The sequence below is a fragment of the Chanos chanos genome, chromosome 10 (assembly GCF_902362185.1).
Source record: "Chanos chanos chromosome 10, fChaCha1.1, whole genome shotgun sequence".
Classification (NCBI taxonomy): Eukaryota; Metazoa; Chordata; class Actinopteri; order Gonorynchiformes; family Chanidae; genus Chanos; species Chanos chanos.
The window spans coordinates 19,707,931-19,729,334 of NC_044504.1; the positions used below are offsets into that span (position 1 = coordinate 19,707,931).

The following is a 21,404-nucleotide window of genomic DNA, read 5'->3' on the forward strand; positions in this document are numbered from 1 at the left end:
GCCTACAAAAAAAAAGGTGTTTCATTAAAAGGCTTTTTACAACACAAGGCTGGGACAATGTGGAGACAACGTATTTTAGCACTTGTGCTCAACAGGCTCTTCAAGTTCCCAGACCGAGGAGAACAGAAACCTATCCCAGTTAATAATCTCATAACAAAAGCTAAAAGACATCATCCTATTAACTAGTGATCTCCAGCACCAATGCGAGGCGCTTCCCAGTGCCTTTTCTGTCGAACAGTGCTATTAAAAAGACAGGCTCTGAACAGCCAGCGGGAGCTCCAGCTTGGCGTAGTCTTCATTCACCCTTTATCGTTTCCTCTTGTTCGGGACCTTTCAAGAGGCTGGTGTGAGGTGTTACTGATATTATAGAGCTCTGTCAAATTTTTAATAAATGTCATTTGTTTAAGTATGATCTGAAAGTAAATTATTTGAGCTGCCAAATTGATGAAGATGTTCTTTGTCTCTCAGTTTAACTATCATTACGATTCTCGCAAATACCTCAGAGGAGGAAAATTAGTGAACACCCCCCCCTCCACACACACACACACACACACACTCCTTCCTTCCTTCCCACCACCACTTCCAACTCCTTGTTGCACATTTTACCTTTTTTCTTTTGCTCTTGCGCTCTCCCTCTCGCTCTTTCTGAAGGAATATTTAATGAGTGAGCTGACTGAAAGGCTCAGAGTCCGCGACACAAAAAGCGTTAAAAATTCTCATTTAGTTGTCTTTATTTTGCTAGCGCCATGTGGTCCTTGAAGATGTTGAAAACACGGGAAGCAGTGGAAAGATCAGAGCAAGCTCATTAGCATTGGGACAAAATTGGAGAGGCCGCGATGTATAGCGGGCCTACTCCAGTGCTCCTGTGAAAGCCGCTGGTGGTAAGCTCTCTATTTCATTGTGCTTTTGTCTTTCCTTCGGGTCTACGGCGCAGCAGGGGCATTTGCTAGCCCCAGGTTGCGCAAGAGAATTATGGGAAAAAATATTTTTTTTGAATAAGGAGAAGGAGGAATAAGAAAAAAAGCTCAAATGTTGCTGGGTGCAGCTTTTATTTGTTTAGATACTGGATCTTGTGAAGCTTTGAAAGATACACTGGATTTGGGTTTCTGCATATTTTGTTCTGATTTGTATCTAATATGGTGCTTTTAAAATATTGCCTAACAATGTTAATATTCAGAAACCTTAGACCAAAGTTAAAGCCTAACTTAAAATGACACCTGGACAAACACCAAACAGACTATCACACTAATGCATTTGTAGTGTACATACACACATACACACCCAAACTCAATATAAAATATAGGATATGGGAAGAGGATGTGTGTTCATATATGTTGCTATAGGAACACAAGCACCAACAATAATAAAACAGTTTAAGTGTGTCCACACTTTAATGAAAAGGGAGAAGCCAATGGTGTTAATGCTCTCCATCTCGCCTGAATTTTTCCCAAGTTGTATTGAAATGGATAATGCTGTAGCTGGATGGGTTTATCAGTTAAATCCTTGCAGTTGGCCCTGCTATCTTGGATGATGACCCCGTAGAATGTCAACAGCTCATTTTCCTGAGAGCTGGAAGGAGTCGCAATGCGAGTCATAACCATTTTCTAAAAAGCTCCAGTTTTTAACACCGCAATCACTTGCCATTAAATCACATTCAGTCTTACTGCCTCCACCTCTGTCCCACACACTCTGTGGTCACAAATTTTCACACAGGACTTATACTAAAATATTGCTCTACTGTTGTCAATTCTCCTCTGTAGTACTGCCTCTGGCTATAACAGTTAACAAGGCTGTTAACAGTTCTCATAGTATTCATAACACAAAATTATTTAAACATCAGATTTCAAAACCATTTTTAAATCATCAGTCACCTCAGGTTTAACATGTTTACACTGGTACGTACAACAGCTGTTAAAAGAGAAAAAAAAAATAAATAAAAGGAAAATGAAAACAAAAAAACTGAATGATTCACCTGCTTTGGCTTCACTGCCCAAGGCACCATTAATGTGACAATAGACTTTGTTTGGTAACAGACCCTATTGGTGAGAAAAAGCCGAATAAGTCTTTGGAATGGTTGCCGAGGAGTTGTCGACATGATGCTGGGTAGACTCAAAAAGTGGCCCAGACCAGATGTTGCAGAAATGATCAACAATTGGTGCAACAATGGAAAACAGAGGGAGGGAGGGGTTGGGGCAGAATAAATTAATGAATGATTTCACTTGCTTTGATGGAATTAGGAGCACTCCTTTTCTCAATGTGCCATGTGAATGTCCTTGCGTTAAACGTTTTTTTTTTTCCCTTCTTTTTCTCCACCACCCCAATCTCCCCCCATTTTGACAAGTAAGGCCACCCAGCAGAAAGCAACTGATGCAAAACCCAGAAGTAATCCTCCCGTTTATCTGCACTCTGTGGTTAGTCTGAACACTGCTCCCATTCTCTACCGGATTTAGGCAAACTTTCATTTATTTGTTGGCCTCGGCTATTTTCTTTCTTCGACTTCGTTGCCTGAGCTGAGGATCCCTCCAAGCCTCCTATTCCAATGTAAATAGATTTGCATAGGGGCTACAATGCATCTTGCTGGGGCACTGATTAGTCAACAGTGTGGTGGGCTGCTTGCATGTGGGGGTCCTCCAGTATGCCACAGATCTGTAAAAAGGTGGCTTCCAGTGGAGAGGACTGAACACATGCATATGTACCGCCCTTTGGCTGAAGCTTTACACGGCCAAACAGCCATGAGCTGACGCAGGCCTTTTCATTTAATGTAATCAGATCTCATGGTGCAACACAAATTTACCCTATGAGTACAAAAGTGATTAGTACAGATGTGCTGAAAATGTTCAAAAATGCTCTGCCAAAGTTGAGATGATTCTGACTGAACACAAATGTGTTTGAATTATTTTAAAAAACAACAGCACTGCAAGGCGTTGACTGCAGGGCTCAGTTACTGGTAATAACTGTTAATAAAGCAACGTACTGATACGGGTATAGGACAGATTTGTCTCCTGGTAATTCACTGAGTGTCTAACCTGCCCTTAATGAGGCTCAGTCAAATGTCATTTAGCCAGCTGTAAATATCAATTATAATTCACAGCATCTGATCTACTATTTAAGCTGTAATGTGTGAGGTGCCTCTCTGTTTACAAACACACAGAAGTGTGAAACATTTGGGTGGTGACAAATGCAGACAAACTGTTGAGTTTTACTCAGGCCAAACATTGAGAATGCTTTCAAATAGCTACCTGGTGAGACTACAAATTGACATGGCTGGGAGTATCCCATCATGCCTGGGGATTGCTGTCAGCACTTAAGTTGCTAATTTCTGTGTAAACAATTCACACAATTACTACTTCGACAACCTTGTCTCCATATAACCGTAAATCAACTATTTACTCATTCAAAGCAAGAGCCTAAAACGTGTTTAGTATTAGTACCATTTGCCAACTTATCCAAAGGTTTCACTAAATGACACATGAGAAGAGGCTGAACACCAGTACAGAGCCAGCACGGGCCAAAACAGACGAGATCAGCATAGAGGATGGAGAGAATACCAAAGAATAGGTAGAAGCAGTCTAAGATAACTCACAATGGAGCTGCCTCAGTCTGTTGACAATTTCCTTTGCATAATTGGCTCCTCCTCCTCCATTAGTGCTGCATCTGCTTGGCTCCCCAGGCCACGTGTTAGAACAAATTTAAGCAGTGTCATATGACACGCATTTCAAGAAGGCCAACACGGTTGCTGTCGAATTTGCTTAATGAATTAAGCTTGGGGAGTAATGGATGTGGTAACACTATTAGTTCTCGCCACACATCTGTATTGTGGATTCTGGCGTTTTCTTCCCCCCTCTCCTCCCTCTCTCTAGCTTTGTTTAAGTATGGCTTGATACAGAATTCTCTCCACTGTACTTAAAAAAGACCTCCCTCACAATCTCTTTATCTGTCACAGTGCATCACTGCCAGGCAAGCCCATCTAATATAGCCGTAAAAATAGATAAATGGAAAAATAAATGGGCTAATTTCACGTAATCCTTAATGACAACCGTTTTAAAAAATGGTGTTTAAGTTAAATTACACTGATCTTCCAGGGCAGGAGTTGGAATGTGTCAGACCAGAGAGACAAGAACATTGGGAAATGAACAACTACTGAGCTGGCATAGCAGGACCTGTTTGCACGTGAATGCAGTAATTACTGGTGAAACCCCCGGTCATTACACTTAATTGTAAAGTGTGTCTGAATCAGTTACCATTTGAAAAGGTCTATTAATTGACTGCATTGCAGGAATTCAATAATGTCATTAGGACACAATTTGTAAACCAAATAACAATCAATTATGTTAACATATATCCACACAATTAAGTCTAAATGATTAAATGATTTGATAAAAAAAACAAAAAACAAAAAAACAAAACACCCCTGGTTAATTCCACTGAAGTTAAGAGAGGGAAAAATACGACCAGTGCAAGAAAAAATTGACCGAGCAGACTCCCAAAATATCTGTAAGGCACAGAAATTTCCATTGAATTATAAACAATATAAATAAACAAAACAAAATCCAGATCCTTTAGCACTTGGCTGTGAGCATTGCTGCATTTGTGTGGATCCAGCTTGGCTGCGTAGCACTGAGCGCTTTTGGCTGTGTGTCTTAGTGAGTCTGCAGTGGGATGGGCGGCACATGAAAAGGCCTTGAGATGGTTCAATAAGAGAGATTATAATAAGCGGCGTCATTGTGGCCCCTTTTGAAAATGCTAATCAGGCATATCAGTGGCGGCCTGCGATGCAGCATGTACCAGCATTTAACTTAAGTTCACACCAACAATTTAGAGGACATTAAGGCCCCGGAAACGCACAGTGGCAAAAGGGAGTAAAAGGGAGAGAAAGACAGAGAGAGAGGGAGGGAGAGAAAGAGAAAGAAAGCGGAAGAACAAATGTGAAGAGAGAAAAAGGGGAACAGTGTGACAGAGACTAGTCATAATTTCCATGCAGTTATAAAGATCTAAATGATGTGTGTCTCAATGCAGTCCCTATCTCTAACCAACAAAACCCTTCAGCCTTCTCCCCCTCCCCCACAACACCCCTCCCACCCACAGCATCCATCCAATGCGTTTTATCTTAAGATTTTCAGACAATGCCTGGAGGATCCCATTCCCTAATCTTCCTAAAAATCCCCTTTCATCCAACTGTTAAAGAATGTTTGAAAGGCTGACACCAGACAGAAAGAGAGAGAGAGGGAAAAAAAATCTCTTCACATCTGGGAAAAGTGAGTGGTCTGCTGTTGGTGTAAAGTCAGTGCAACTTAACTAATTAAATTGTTTTTGGCGCTAAATCATTCAAACAGCTTTAGAGATTAAAAAGGCCCGATGAGAGGAGTATTTACTTATCCTGTGCCCCAGTGCAGCCTTCATGCCATTTCCAGAAAAAGTAACTGCTGCAACAATTTGGTTCTCCTAATCACAGCAAAGGTCATCAAATTGTTCCAGAAAACAATAATAGATTTTTTAAAAACTCAGATGGATTCTACAACATAGTAAAATGTGGTAGAGGTATAACTTCCCCACCACAATGTGTAAATGTCCAAAGAGACATTTTTAATAACACCTAATGGGGAGGGCATAAAACAGCAGACATAGAAACAAACACAGTACATTAAGTGACATCCGAAAACTTTTCATCATTTTAACGTTCAGCCTCGAGGTCCCCCCCCCCCCCCAAAAAAAAAAAAAAAGAAGAAGAAGAAGAAAAAAAATCCTAAGAAAAACAGTCACCCTATGATCCTCAAATGCCCTTTGGTCACTGAGGATAAAAGCAATGCCTTATGAGCAGAATTCCACTATTTGTCTTCGAGCTCACTTTCCGCTGGACACCGTGTGCACTTGGCAGGGAATTTAAATGAAGTCTTTGGTCTCTGAAATGAGAGTGAACAAGGTACCAAACCAGCATGCAAATCCGGTCTACACCCGACACAAGACAGAGAATGGGGACAGAGGAAAGGAGATAATTCGCCGATGCAAACTAGTGCGTGCTGATTGCAAGAGACATCACAAAACACTTGTCCCCTCGGAACTGGGGAGGGTATTATGGTCTAAACACTTTTCTTCTCTTACTGTTGAAAGATTATACTGGTTATCCCATTAATGTTGGTAAAATGCCATTCTTGTGTCTTTAAGCTCTCGCATAGGAGGTCAAGAAGAGTATGCCACCGCTTACAAGGCTGGTGTGGATGTAATCTTACCAAAGTTACAATAATTAATGTTAAGCTTCTTTAGCAATACGTTTCTGAAAGAACTTGTCTGATAATATACTTTAAGCTGTGCTAGCTGTTTGTGTTTTGGAGGCTTGGTGAACCGTTCTCTCATGCCACTCACGTAGTGCAGCTTAAATCTTTAGTTAAACTAAGGGGCTGGCGACAAGCATGTTGCCTTACTCTCACAGCAGTGCTGTTTTTTTTGTTTGTTTGTTTGTTTGTTTTTTTACTTGGCATGGCAAAGAGCTCTAAATATGTCCAGATGAGCAATTATTTCCACATAGCCACCTAAAAGGCTACATAGAGAGTGAGTCACAAACCAACAGGGGAAAAAACCCCCCAAAAAAACGTAAAATGAGGATGATTCCTAAAATGGTCGGAATAATGGATTTGTCTGTAAATATGTCGCAACTGGAAGAAATGAAAGAACGGGACATGACAGAAAAGAATCTTTCTGAATTTGATGAATAAGGTTTTGCTGTGTTCAGATGTGAAAGCATGCCTGTTGTCACAGCAGAGAGAAAAAGATGGCTCGTCTGTATACTACATTAAGCCCGTGATATCCCTCTCTTGTATGAATTTCCGTATCTGAGTTGAACAAAAAAGGGGATTAGGTTGCAATAAAACCTGTGTCAATCTTATCAGTGTCAAGTGCAATTTTTAAACATATGTTAATCTTGGCTAAAACTCTTTTCTTTCCCTTTTTATCTCTTATCAAGCCCACTGTAGGTGTGTAAGGCTTGGAGCTTCACTAAAATGCCATTATTTTCATAATTGCATTCATTGTTGTGGGTTATAAAGCAATTTGAAAATCATATGTGTGTATAAATACATAAATAGGGAGATGTCATAAAAAAATGGGGAGATGCACATTCAGAAAGCTATTGAACATCACAAGTAGCACTGATAACATTTATTCACATTTCAGTGCATCGCTCTGTAAATTTCAATACGATTGGCAAATGCATTATCGCTCAGACGTAGACACAGAATGACGGCCTTTTTCCCACTCTTTTCTCCTTATTCAATAGCAATACACGCATAAATCCAAAATCACAAATAACAATAACTTTAATAAAAAGACATTAGTGAATGGAATAACACTAATAATATTGTCAGGTAACAGTGAATATGGGGGCGATTGTAGTGCATTTCTACTGTGAAGGACACTGCTCCCTCTGGTGAACAAATAACAAGTTCATTAAATGAGTACCACCCCAGGATTTCAAATTCCCCAGACTTCCGTGGGCTGTTTGTGGGCTGCATTTTCATCACTGTAAGCATCATTAGGGCACTGCTGCAATTAAGAGTTGTTAGAAAGTGAATTCTCAAACTGCAGATTAGAAAATTAAACTATTTACTGATTACATATTAATAGAAGACAACAATAGCGGTTGCCATAAGCTTGGAAGGCAACCAAGGAATAAATCTGTGTACTTAATTACCATAAACAATGGTTGGATAGAAATGGAGTTTTATGCGCGCTCCCTTCTGTAATATGTCTGATATCAGAGGACACTTGACAATTCTTGTTCAATTATCTCTATTATTTAATGTGCTGTGAACTGCTCTGAGTAAATAAATTAACCACCCCAATTACTTTGAATTCATCTAGGGAGACGACGTAATAGAAAATTGTGCAGAATTCTGCATTGTGCCTAATCTAGGAGGGGGAGAGAGAGGAAGGGAAGAGGGTGATAGAGGGAGGGAGAGAGAGAGAGAGAAAAAAAGGATAGAGAGGATGTAAGGAAACAGATGCTGTTAATTCTGAAAATGCATTTAACAAATGAATGAGTGGAGGGATATCAGACTGTTTGAATCTATGTTGCGTATGATAGCGGACGTACGTTTTAAGCATTTTTGTCACAAGAGTGATTTTCCATAACAGCCTATAAATAATTCCACGCTAAATTAAGGTGAACGTGTGGGGCTGGTTCATAATGACCTCGCTCCTCTAATTTTTTTTTCAGACGCATTTGTATATTCTCAACACGGATCCTGAAATGTATCAAGAATGAACACATTCTTGCAACTACTAATCAGACAGGGGCAAAGGAGTACAAATCAGTAAAAGATTATTGCAACAATCTCTCTTTCCCTAATTACCCTGTGATGTCCAGCAAAAATCAGACTTCACCTGTACAGAAACGTGGCTCTTGAGTCTAAAGTACTGGAATATCCCGTACCTCCAGACAGTACACAATGGACTTGTTCCCACTGCAGCCCTGCACAGTCCACGAGGTAGATGAAGTACATTAGTAATGACAGCTGACTGCATGAGGCAAAGCAGGCAAATAAAGGCCAAAACGTGTTGTCACCATTCTTTAAATGGACAAACTGCTCCAAGTGTGTAAGAGTACATTTGCTAACAGTACCATTAGGTGATTTAACATCAAGTGAGTCGAGATTGTTGTGATTTGCTCTGAGGTTACAGTGACATCTAAGGGCATGCATCAAAAAGCATCCGTAACACATGTCCTTGTTTTCAACTCCAGGACACAAAAAGGTACCAAGATGAGCGAGGAAAAAACAACTGTTTGTATGGAGTCACAGTCGGTTTAGGGTTGTGTTATTCATATGGAGTCGCAGTCGGTTAAGGGTTGTGTTATTCATATGGAGTCACAGTCGGTTAAGGGTTGTGTTATTCGTATGGAGTCACAGTCGGTTAAGGGTTGTGTTATTCGTATGGAGTCACAGTCGGTTAAGGGTTGTGTTATTCGTATGGAGTCACAGTCGGTTAAAAGGGTTGTGTTATTCGTATGGAGTCACAGTCGGTTAAAAGGGTTGTGTTATTCGTATGGAGTCACAGTCGGTTAAGGGTTGTGTTATTCGTATGGAGTCACAGTTGGTTAAAAGGGTTGTGTTATTCATATGGAATCACAGTCTGTTAAGGGTTGTGTTATTGATTTATAGAGTGTTTTTTTTGTGTTTTTTTTGTTTACATATATCCATTTAAAGCAGCCATAAAGGACTGATGGTGTGTGTGTGAGTGTGTGTGTATATAAACAAATTACAGTGTGAGTCTCACTGCTGTTCCGTTTATTATTCTACACAGGTTGTCTACTCCTTTATAGTGAATCTTATTTCAAACTGGCGCTAGAAATCTGGCTGAAGGTGTTTGGTGCTAAACTGCCACCTGCTAGGTATTGCTGCTTTATCGCCTCGGCAACAAGCCCTTCAAATTGACACAATGGCATTCGTTTCTACAGGGGTAGAGGGCAGAGGGGAAGGGGGAGGGAGGGCAAGTAAGCAAACAGAAACTGAGTGATAGTCTTGATATTATCCCAAATGTGGTGTTGGGAGGGGAATGAATGGGCATACTTTTTACGGGTGTATGAGTGTGAATTTATTTCCATTCCTGCCTTCCTTTCTATATGTGCTTTTGTCAGGAACCAATTGTTTAGTATCAGTAGCGGGATGCTGTTCTCAAATTTCAGTTACTGTGTGAATGGAACCTTTTCCTCTCTCCTGCTCTATGCTCTGTCTCATGTCTTTACAAGGCTTTAGCCAGCCAAATCTGTCTCTCAACCAAATCACTACAACAAGACAGATCTCACTGCCTCTTTATATGGGCGTGTGTGCATTTGTGTGTGTGTGTGAGTGTGTGTGAGTGAGTGAGTGAACGAGAAAAAGAGTGTGTGCACGGGTTGGTGTATGTGAGCATGTCTCCTCTCTCTCATATTATTTTAACATTTTTTTCCCCCCGGTCCAACCCCTTAACATCCATCCCTCCTCCTCCTCCTCCTCCTTCTTCACCCCTTTTCCCCCACCACAGCCCTCCATCCCCCCATCCCTTCTTTTTTTCTCCTCTGCTGCAGCATATCAATGAAGGCCAGATATGTATTCCAGCTCTGCATGGCTGAGCACACTGTTCAATAGTTGCTGGCTCACGGGCGCTATCAGGGCCAGTTATCGTTTCCCATGAAGGCGCTCTTATCGCCCCGGCCCAGAGAGGTTGCCGCCATCCCCTGCCTTTTCATTTTTCCCCTCGCCACACTTTTTTTTTCTCTCTCTCTCTCTCTCTCTCCTTCCCGGCCCCAACATTCAAGCTTCAAAGATTCGCACTTCCCAAACTCCATAAGAGTTTGTGAACGCTCAATTTGCCAAAACTGTTTACAGTGTAATTGGGCTTGGTACCTGTGTCCATGAGATAGCGCAGCCTCTTCTCCACCCGCGACGCCCGCGTGTCAATTTGCTTCTGCTCACTCTCCAGCGCTGCCAGCTCTCCCACTACATACTGACTGGTGTCTTTGAACGCTTTCTGTGAGCAAGAACAAACACACAGATACACACACAAAAAAGCAGAAGGGAGGGAGGGAAAGAGAAAGGGAGAGAAAGAGAAGGGATGGGTTAACTCATCATCATCATCTCGCCAATGACAAAGTATTTAAAGGTTTCTTTTTTTTTTTCTTCCTTTAATAAAGCTAAGAAAGGAGAGACGGAATAAACAGAGAGGGGAACCTTAAAGAAGAGATCCCGCTTTGAGACACAAGGCTGCTTTTTTTTTTTTTTTTGCATATTTTTCAACTCTTATTTTTTGTTGATAATTACTGGGGGTTTTTTGTCCACTTTGTTCAAACAGTGACAGTACTGTTTACAGATGCTGGGAGAGAATTATTAAATGCAACATGCTCTTCTCCAAAATATCCTGTGCTTGGATCACACTACTCAACTGTTTCAACTACTATCTCTCATTTGATGACTGTGTTTGCTCTGTGAGGTGTCAATACGACATCAACGAAAAAGTAAAAAAGAAAAGAAAAAAAAAAAGTAGAGTACGTGTGTAAATAAATAATAGAATGTGACAACTTTGTCACATTTCTGATGGTCAAACTGGTTAATAAGCCCTCAAGCCTAATGGTTAAATAAGTCTCAGGCAAATATAGTAGTAATTGTGATGATAAAGCACTTGAAAGAGTTTTGCGTTCCATTATCTTCAAGTATTTAAGTTAATAAATTAATAATACAAAGAGAACACACATTTGGATCATCCAGTCGAGTGAATGATTGGCGACCTGTGGTCTCTGACATTATTTTTTGGGGGGGGGAGGGCAGTGGAGGGGGGTCAGATGTGTGTTTGCCTCAGTAATATTTGACTAGGTTGTAAATTGAAATATAAATCCACAAATTGAAATACATGGCAAAGGTGAAGGATGGCCTGAGGACTTATCACCACGGGTGACATACACACACACACACACACACAACCTGTATATGAGGGAGGGGCTGTGGTGAGGACGATTAGTAAGAATGAGCTTAATTAAAATCCATGCTTATTATTGAGTGTGTGTGTGATGCCGAGCTCAGTGTACCCCTCCCCTTATCACTCCTCTCTGTCCCTCCATTCCACTCCTCTCTATTCTAAAGAACGGGGGAAAGGGAGGGGAAAAAAATGAATGTTTATTTAAATTTGCAACCTAAAGATTCCTGGAAAATATACATAAATATTTTTAGTGCTGAGGCATCCTATTTTTTAATAGGAACGAGAGTGAGCAAGACAGTTAAAAAAAAAAAAAAAGTTACATTCCCCCATCCAAGACAGCACTTTTGCTGGCTCACTCCTCAAGCTGTCCGTCAAAGACAGCTTTTCCTCAGCGTGCTCTATCAAACATTTTCCCCTACCAAATCAATTTTACACATGATCAGCCCATTCCCCCTGCCGAGCTGAACCGCCCCGTTAATTAAGTGGAGAAATTACCATATATATTATATTAATGCAAACATCATTCAGCTGGTAATTCATGGCTGATCTGGATAATGGAAAGGTTGAACAGCCATTAACCCAGGCCAACAGAACAGGGCAGACTGGGGAATCTGCTGCAGGTCTCCAGTGACCTGCTCCCAGCGTCAGGCTGCTCTCCCAGTATCTGCTATTGTAATAATTAAAATCAGCCTGCCACTTGATCAATACAGGAAATCTCTTTTTGTGGAGAGGAGGAAGAAGTGGCCTTGATAGAAATATCTAAGAGAAGGAGGAGGTTGAAAAAAAGAAGAGAAAAACAGCAGAACAGGATAAAGTGATTTTAAGAAGAAAAAGGGGGAGAGAGAGAGAGAGAGAGAGAGAGAAGGATAGGATTTTTTTTTCCTCTTCCCTTTGCCTAATCTCACAATTATCAGGGAAGCGCAGACTAATTTGGAGGTGCTGCCCTCTTAGACTTTAAGGTACTGAGATTGACATCTTTTTTTTAATGCTTCTTTCACCACAGGACTATGTCCAAATATGGCTCCAGATTATCCATGATATCAGAATATGCAGGCCATAATAAAAATGAAATATGCATTAAGTACTTCGTCTTCAGGCGCCTTTCGTCCCTCTGTCTCTGTCGGTAGGCCTCTCTCTTCATTTGTTCTCTTTAAATCTTCTGGCACTGATCTCTGCCTTTTTACCTCTGAGAGAAAAAGAGAGAGAGGGAGATGCTTCAGATAAATATATTAAAGTTGCACCAGCAGAGTTCAAACTGAGTAAATATAGTATCAGCAGACACATGAATATGAGTTTTGGCCCCATTAATTTCTAATAAATAAGGATGTGGTTAATTTCAGCTGTTGAGTTTGTCAATGGTGGTCTGCATCAGACAGATTTGCAGAGTCTAGTGAATCACCTTAATACAGGTACTTTCCTGCATGCTGACAATCTTATACAGAATTTACACTATTTTACAAGTTTATGATACTTGAGTCAATGTTGACATACCAGCTCAACTGTTAGCGCTGTTGGTATGGTAGTCTGATTGGCAGTGGACTATGACTTGAGAACAGGTTTGCGTGTGTGTGTGTACACGAGCACGTGTGAAGGAGATGGTGGGGAAATTAATTTTATGGTGGAATGATACATCTGAGGACCCACACAGAGCCGAGAGTCCACTGGAGGTACAGTCACCCAAGTCACCCAACAAAACCATGTCCTGATTGGTAACACATCCTTTCTACAATTACCAGACGTGGGACAGAACACAGCCATCTGTGAGCCATAGATCTTCATACAGGTGCACAGTAACAGCTGAGCAATCTAAACCACATGCACACACAGATCTAATCATCAATCCGAAAACTTCAGGTAATATAACTGAAGTGTGTGAGACAGGTCAGAAAATGAAAACCTCTGGGCAATATTTCGCTTACTCCAGGTGTGACCACAACAAACCCGGGTGTGAGAGAGACCCCTTTATGGATCAAAAGTAATATTAGTTTGTTAACTGACACCGGTGTGAAAATTACATCAGATGAGCCCGATCAGCGAGGGGAGTGAAGTCAGTGAGTGGACATGGTCGTACCTGGTCTGTCAGCCACATACTGACTGAAGGACTTCAGCTGTGTTTTTCTGACTGCAGATTCTTTGGTGAAAACCACGGGACTGCGCAGTCTCTCCGTGGCTCTGCGCAGACGCTCGGCTCGTAGCTCGTCCGCATTACTCTGTAGATAAGTCAATAAATAGCAGTAAACACTAAAGAGAAACGGTCAGTGCGTGGTGAGAGTTAATTAGACACACACACAGGGAAAAGCTTCAAAATTATGACAAGTTGGGCAGCACTTTGCAAGTCCTACGCTTCTCCTCATGAAGAAAATAAAAAAGACAATTAAACCGACTTTCAACAAAACCTGAGCCAGAAAATTTATTCGGATTATGCAAATGAAAACCACTATTGTTTTCAAAGTGAACACGTGTTTGGAGCAGCACACCACATCTCCCTATCAAGTTCATATTGAAATGTATCATTATGTGCAGAGCCCCAATAAGCCAAGCAGAGTGGAAAGCGAAACGGCTGATTTTCAAATAACATTTTTGACATCAGTAATAAATGGAAACGCGTAATAAAGTTCACAATTAGCGAATATGTTCCACTGCTTGAGACACAGGGGGAGAGACATTGTTAGCATAAGAGCTAACTCAGTGGCGTGTGCCCAGAACCAGACTGCTAATAATCACACACACAAACAAAAAGACACACACACACACACACACACACACACACACACACACTCACTGTTTACTTTTTAAAGAATGCCTCCTAAAACCAAAACAGCAATTACACTTCTCCCTATGAGAGCTACACCTCTCTCATCTGATATAAACCTCAGAGACATCCAAAGACAACCGATTATAATATTTAGAATTCAACAGTTAGGGCTGTTTATCCAATCGATTCAAAGCACTTGTTCCAGCCCAAGTATTTTCCACTTTTAAGTCTTTGGAGTGTCAGGGCGGTATGTTTGGTCCCTCTTAATGTATGTCAGTTGTTCTCTGCAGGAGTTGGCAGCATCACTGAACAGCCCTCCAGTTCCTGTGTCTTTAAACATCTCTCTCTGCCTCTCACCAAAGTTATAGGCCTGTATTTTAGCACTCATTCTAATTAATGAAACCCTTGAATAAACAGGATGCTCCTTTTGGCTTCAAATGACTGAAAAAGCCCTTATTTTCACTACCATACAGCGTAGATATAATAGAAGTTTTGTGGTGGAACCTTTCATTTCACCAGATTGGTCTTCCAAAGAAACCTGAAGGCCTCCCCCCTTCTTAATTCTGCTCATGGTAACATTTAAAGAAAACAAATCCGATTTAAACCTGCGACACACTGGAAATTTCAGCTTCCCAAAGGAGACCACGGGGTTGGGGAACACACCCCCTTTTTCCCAAAACACCTGCCCCCGCTGCCTCCCCCTCTTACCCCTGGAAACGGTAGATACCGGGGCTATTCCCTCATCCTGATCTGTGCCCCCACCCCCTTTATGCGTTATCGCTGTCATCATTATTGTTAAGGGGTTTCTTGTTGGTAGAGGTGTTATTTTTTTTCCCGGTTCTCCTCCTGAAAGCGATGCAGGCCCAGGCCTGAGATGCGTGTCTAATGATGTGCTCTGCTGCACGTTGCAGGCGGTTATCACACGCTACTACTGCAGTGGCCTCCCTCCGCATAGAGACAATCACTAATGAGACAGCACTGGGGGAGAAAAGGTTGGTCCTGTTTGACGCCACTCTCTGGTGGACCATTCTACTGCCTCGAGGAGTTCTGGGATAGCAAATCCTCCAGGGAGGAGGGGGGGGGGGCAGTTTATCCTTCTTTTGTAAGAGGGAGGAGAAAAAGGGAGAGAGAAGAAAATAGTACAGCGCCCCCCCCCCCCCCCGGCTTTCAAAGCTGCCTGGAGTATGTTCTCTTAATGTGTTTTGTTTTAATGGTTCAGAAGAGGCAGAGGGACAAATTCTCTGAAGATTAAAAAAAACAACAACAACAAACAACTAAACAAAAACAAAGAGACAAATGTTGCAGTAAAATAGCACTGACTGGGCAGTGGAACCTCAAGACTGGCTGTTCTCCGAAGGTCAAGGTAAAAGAGTGTGATAGTAAGGCTTAGAGCCAATGAGCCAATGAGGATAGAGGGAATGAGACAAAAAGAAAGCAAGAGGAGTAGTGCAAAAAGAACAGAACAGCCTCAGGTTAGGGTATGTTCTAGGTTTGGTGGCTTTGATGTGACAGCTTTAACCAGGACTTCTCAGCAAAGAAAACAAACATTAGTGATTTCTTTAAAACCCTCACTAAACTCCACAGCTCAGCTATATCAGTGTGATTAGTCTGACAAATCCCCTCATGGGCCCAATCTGTCTCCTGGGACCAGGGGCCACTCCATTCTGCTGTACTGGGAGCACAGAGGCATGGCCAGTTAGGCCTATACCTCCCTCGATACACCTCACTTAGTGCCAGTTTCCAGTAAAAACCACCTAACTTAAAAGTTCTCTTAATATTGTATCTATATCCTTGTTCAGACAGCAGAATGAGGCTGATGTGTGTGTGTGTGTGTGTGTGCGTGTGTATGCGTGCGTGTGCGTGTGTGTGTTGGAGCAGGTCTTTGTTCTGAGTTTGTGAGCCTGTTGAGTCTTGAGCCCAGAGCAGATCACTTTCAACACCAGCGTATAGGAAAAGCAGCCGGGTACAGGAGGGAGTGAGAGAGAGTGGGCAATGAGAACCATTGTCTTGGCACATCAAAGCTGGCCTGTACATCTGGCTGGAGGAAATCCTTTCCGTCAGCAGGGTGATCCAAAAGAGAAAAAAAGAGGGAGGGTGGGAGAGAGAGAGAGAAGGAAGGAAGGAAAAGAAAAGGAAAAAAGTGTGCAGGTGGGACGAGGAACCCAAAAATGTTTCAGCGTCACCACCTGAGGGCAGGACATCAGGACACTACCGGACACAAACCTCAACATGGACACATAAGAAACACACACACACACAATTTTCCCAATGACACACACACACAAACATAAAAAAAAAACATTTCTATATTTTCCGGTACTGCATTGTATTTGGATGCAATGTAAAGTACCAGTAGATCTCTGATCAAAGCTGTAGGCCACATAGGTAGAGGGCTTTAGCTATGATGTCCAAGGCCTTTCAGCAGACATTCAAAATCAATTAAACAGATGTCATGATTGCCAAGTGGCACGTTTGCTGTCGATATGCTTGCTGTCTTTTCGATGCTTGACTTTTGAAAAGGTCATAGTCGATATGCCTAGCCTATGCAGCCCAGGCAGGGATAATTATGCTTGTGCATGTGCTGAGGCTTTACACATCCTCAGCTTCTGAAGTAGTGAGGTAATGAACAAACTGCCTGACTAAGACTAGTCAAAGAGAGCAGTGCATAAAAAGTGCGTGAGGGGAGAGGTCAATCAAGCTCAATGTTTGATCGACTCTCATGACCATTACAAAGAGTCAGAAATACAGAGGAGAAGTGAGAGATAAGCAGTCAGAACATTCACGAACAGAACAGAAAGAATTAATGAACAGACAGAAAGAAAGAAGGAAGGAAAGATTAAAAAAAAAAAAAAAGAAAAATGGCAATTAAAGAAAAAAAAAAAAACTGAACGGAGACAGAACAAAAAAAACAAAACAGGAGAGACCCTTACCTGTAAACTTTCTGGCTCCATTCCCTCCACAGGGCTGAGCGGGGAGGTGGTGGAGGCTGTGAGGGAGGATGAAGAGGAGGAAGAGGAAGGGGAGCTCAGTCCCTGTGGCCGAACCTCCACCAGCTTTTTCAGCTTCAGATCCACATGCCTGCTGTTCTGTACACCTGCAACGAGCCCAAGAGAAATGTGAGTCAGTTCTCACACACACACACACACACACACACGCGCTCAGAAAAAGAGAAGAGATGATGAGGCACAGTGTCGGTGAAGTAGACACGCGCGTGCCTGCACACACACACACACACACCTGACCGAGAGCAGAAAGGCGACTATGTAGTATGCACATGTGAAACTCTCCTAACCTGCACTTGAATACTAAAGGCAGATAAGGAGGGGTTAAGGAAGCGTTCAGTGGATGGGCCCAGCTCAGCCCTTTAAAGTCAGGTGAGGTGAGCAGATCAACATTAGAGTTTTGAACATGAATATACAAGAGCAGATCTGGATAAGGATATCAATAAGGAGCAGGCACTGAGACAGTTTCAAGCTGGTGAGAAAAACTCCAGAGAGGAGATATGGTTCCCAGCAACACCACAGCGACGTGTCATTCGTCTTAATCTATGCCCGACGGTGGTCATGTTTACCTGCTACACTGTGACAGAGTGGGCGAAAAAAAAAACATAGCCCGAAGCTACACCTGGCTCTTTTTTTTTTCAGAAGGGCCTGCAGCAAAGTATGTTTTAGGTTCTGATGTTGCCTTCCCAGCCACCTCTAAATCTTTTCTCCAGCTGCTACTACTCTTTCTGAAGGCTCGAGGTAAACTGTATATATAGAGGCCAAAAGCTCTGGCACAAAGTGTGCTCCGTTCGCTTGATGTTCTGAGGCCAACATTCCGAGGCCTTGTGTTCGTCCAGTCCCATTCCGCCCTGAGTAATCTCACATGGACACCTGAAGTCAGGGCATTTTCTCTCTCGCTTTCTGACTTTCTCTTTTTCCTGCCCTTTCCATGTCTACACCTCTCAAACTCACTTGCTCTCTCCAGTTCCCTCTAGCCCTCTATGTCTTGCCCTCTTTCTCTCTCTTTCTGCCTTACCTTCTCTCTCTCTCTCTCTGTGGTTCTGTGAAACTGTTCTTCTCAGACTGCTAATCGTGTGGCTGGCCTTGCCCTCCCCTGGCCCTGTGTGTCAATAGGCGCCTGCCAGCGCACTGGGCTGGGAGAGATGAAAGAGAAATGGAGGGGGGAAGCTGTTTCATGTGCATCACCTACCCTCTCCTTCCCTCCCCTCCCTTCACCAGCAACAGCCCCCAAAACACCACAGGAGCCATTTATCAGCCTATGGCAGAGACTGGATAAGGGCGAGAGTGTGTGTGTTTGGGCAGGGGGGGCAAGGGGGTGTCCAAAAGTTGTGTTTGCTTTAAGAAAATAAAAAATCACCAGAAATGACAACATGTGTAAATACCACGGAATAAACATCAGAGCAAAGCAAAGGGGAGCGTGAGAGAAGGGCCGATGGAGGACGCCAGGTACTCAAGAAGGGACATGTCAGACATTACAAGACGTGACCGAGTCTGATAGCACCTCATATCAGATGTAGAACTGACCACAAACGGCCTAACATGCTGAACTGTAGACAGATGTTTGGCATTAATACTTAGCATAGTGAAAGTGTTTCAATGGACATTTAATGATTGGATCACACTATTACTACCGCTGAGAAAACAGCCAGTCAGCACACATCAACTGTTGTTGTTGTATTAACAATATTACTTTTTTCTAAGGACTGAGCTCATAAGCAGTCTCCATTGTTAATGGTAAAATGAAGAAGATGAGGGGAAAAAAACAAACAAATTGAATAACAAACAGAGAACAAATAACAGAGATACTGCTACATCAAAGAAAAGGGATGTACTCCCATTTCTCTTTCTTTCAGAGAAGCCCCAGCTATCTCACATCTGCAGAAAAGTGCTGCAAACCAGCCAATTAGTTACCTACTATTTACAGAAGTGCTTTTAACTGGAGATATGATTTCTTTGTCTCGGGAACATTTTGTAGGACATTTTAATTAATCAACAGTCTAACACAAACAAAAATAAAAGGAATTTGAGCTCTCTTTTGAAAAAAGTACCACAGACCACAGAAAGAGTTGGCCTTTCTTTTGATGACTCTGTTCAGCGTATTAAAGCAAGCCGATGCTGCAGCAGCACACATTTCAGCAAAGGTCACAATGGCACACGTGACAAGCAAGGGAGCAGCGTGGTCAGCAGGTGAAAGGTCAAAGGTAATGAGCTACAGAGGCCATGCATGCATAGCAAATGAAAGGGAAAAACTGAGATCACAGGAGAGTTAAACTAATTCAGATTCAATGAAACTGTACATGCCAAATCACTACCTCATAATTTATATTTCATGTATAATTGCACATGAAAGAATAAGTCAATAACACAGTTATCACAGATTGGCACTGCCAGTTACAAAAATACACTATGACTTCCAGGAAACACAACAGCCTTTTGACCGATAAGTGATGCTTGCTTTGATTGATGTGATCATACTCATACTTTGATGAGTGATTAAATTCTAAATGAGAGATAAGGACACAGGAGAAAGAAAGAAACAATCAGGAAATGTATAAGTATATACAACTCTATGTAAGATAGAAACAGACAGTCAGAAAATGTACCCAGCAGAATTCTATGAGAGAGATGGGCAAATCCACACAAATCATGCAAAATTAGTGCAAGTATTTTACCCAGAGAGGCAAGGTCATTACTGGAGTTAGTAAAGTCATCCTCCATCAGGTAGGAGGACTTAGACGTTTCTTCAGGGTTAGTATCTATGGAATCAACTATAGCAGCCGCTGCAGCCTCGTTAGCATCAACATCATCATCCTCAGTTTGCTCTTCCTCAGCTCTCTCTTCTTCCTCTCTACCACCAGCAGCAGCATCCCCATCCACCATATCTGCAGAAACAGAGATGAGAGTTCCCCCCATAACGAGGGAGAGAAAGAGACAGTAGGGGTTAGTAAATGAAAAGAGAGCCACCTGGGAGTTAGTTTGTGTTAATGTTGTTTCACTCATGCTTAAATACAGATCAGCGTGGAAGAGGAAATAGGAAGAAAATAAAGTTCTGGTGTAAGAAGAGAGAAAATGTTTGTTTGAAAAGATCATCACAGGTACATAAAGTTCTTTAGGAATAAATTGAAATATTTTGTTCTATGCACATTTGTATGTAGTCTACACCATTGTCTTTTTTACTTTAAAGTGGGATTTTATACTGCAAGCATTTTGTACAGTATAGACTGAGAGCAAATTGCAGTGGGAGGTGTTTTCCCTGGCTCTGGTCCCTGTTTGGTTTCAGTCAGTGTGAACAATATATAAACTCCTCCAGAGTCTTTCTTCCGCATCCTGAGATCCAAATCCTACCAACAGCCCACTTCGCAGCCTCTGGCCTCAATCCACTCTGATCTCTTCATATTGATCTGATGCACCCATATAGTTAACCCTATCTCACAAATCCACACATGGTTCTGGATCTGCAAGCAATGAAATAAGTGACTACGGACACAGACAAACAAATAATTAAACAAAAAAGTGGTTAAGACAACAATCCTAATAAACAAATAAACAAACATTTACCCTTGGAGAGGTAACATCAATCAATCACAAGTGAAATCCAAAACAAGGTGTAAATCCGCCTAAATGAACATAAGTCGATGTTAGACAGACAGACCTGGCCTCTGTCATAAAATTGCTTGGTAGTCTGGTAGCAGATGGGCCATCTCATCATTCCTTGCTTCTCCTTTCAAATAGTTTCCCTCATATAAGAACATTAAGTCTTGCACAATTCAGTTACACTAATTAAATGAAATCATGCACGGTAGAGGAGTTTACAAAGTTTGAGAAGCTTTTTTTTTTGTTGTTGGGTTGTGATTTGTTTTTTGTTTTTTTTTATTGCAGCCCAGCCCTCCCCACCCGCCTTGCACAGTTCTGTGAATTAAACGTTCCTGAGTGGAACACCAAATAGCTGGGATTATGCGTTCTGCACGACAGGCCTTGTGCATCAGGCCTATAGCGTCTCCCTCCAACCTCGCTTTTTTAATGAGTTCTACAATTAGCACAATTCCAAAGCCAGAAAGGCTACATAAACCCTGCCAGCCCCCCCGCACTGTCCCCCAACCCTACCACCTCTCTCATTCACTCTCTCCTCTCCTCTGCAATCTAGTCCAGATTTGCTCTCTTTCTGCCCTGGTTTTTCCCTCTGTTTTCTTTATGGACTTATA

General features: G+C 42.0%; 1 protein-coding gene across 1 annotated transcript in view; it reads right to left on the reverse strand.

Annotated features, from left to right (window-relative positions):
- ehbp1 (EH domain binding protein 1) overlaps positions 1-21,404 on the reverse strand; it is a 114,648-nt gene that overhangs the window by 14,449 nt on the left and 78,795 nt on the right. The window contains exons 15-19 of the mRNA XM_030787450.1: positions 18,154-18,158; positions 17,158-17,283; positions 13,514-13,652; positions 12,519-12,628; positions 10,377-10,500 (exon numbers count right to left, since the gene is read on the reverse strand). Coding sequence (XP_030643310.1) covers positions 10,377-10,500; positions 12,519-12,628; positions 13,514-13,652; positions 17,158-17,283; positions 18,154-18,158 — 504 coding nt within the window. The remainder of the gene's footprint in view (positions 1-10,376; positions 10,501-12,518; positions 12,629-13,513; positions 13,653-17,157; positions 17,284-18,153; positions 18,159-21,404) is intronic.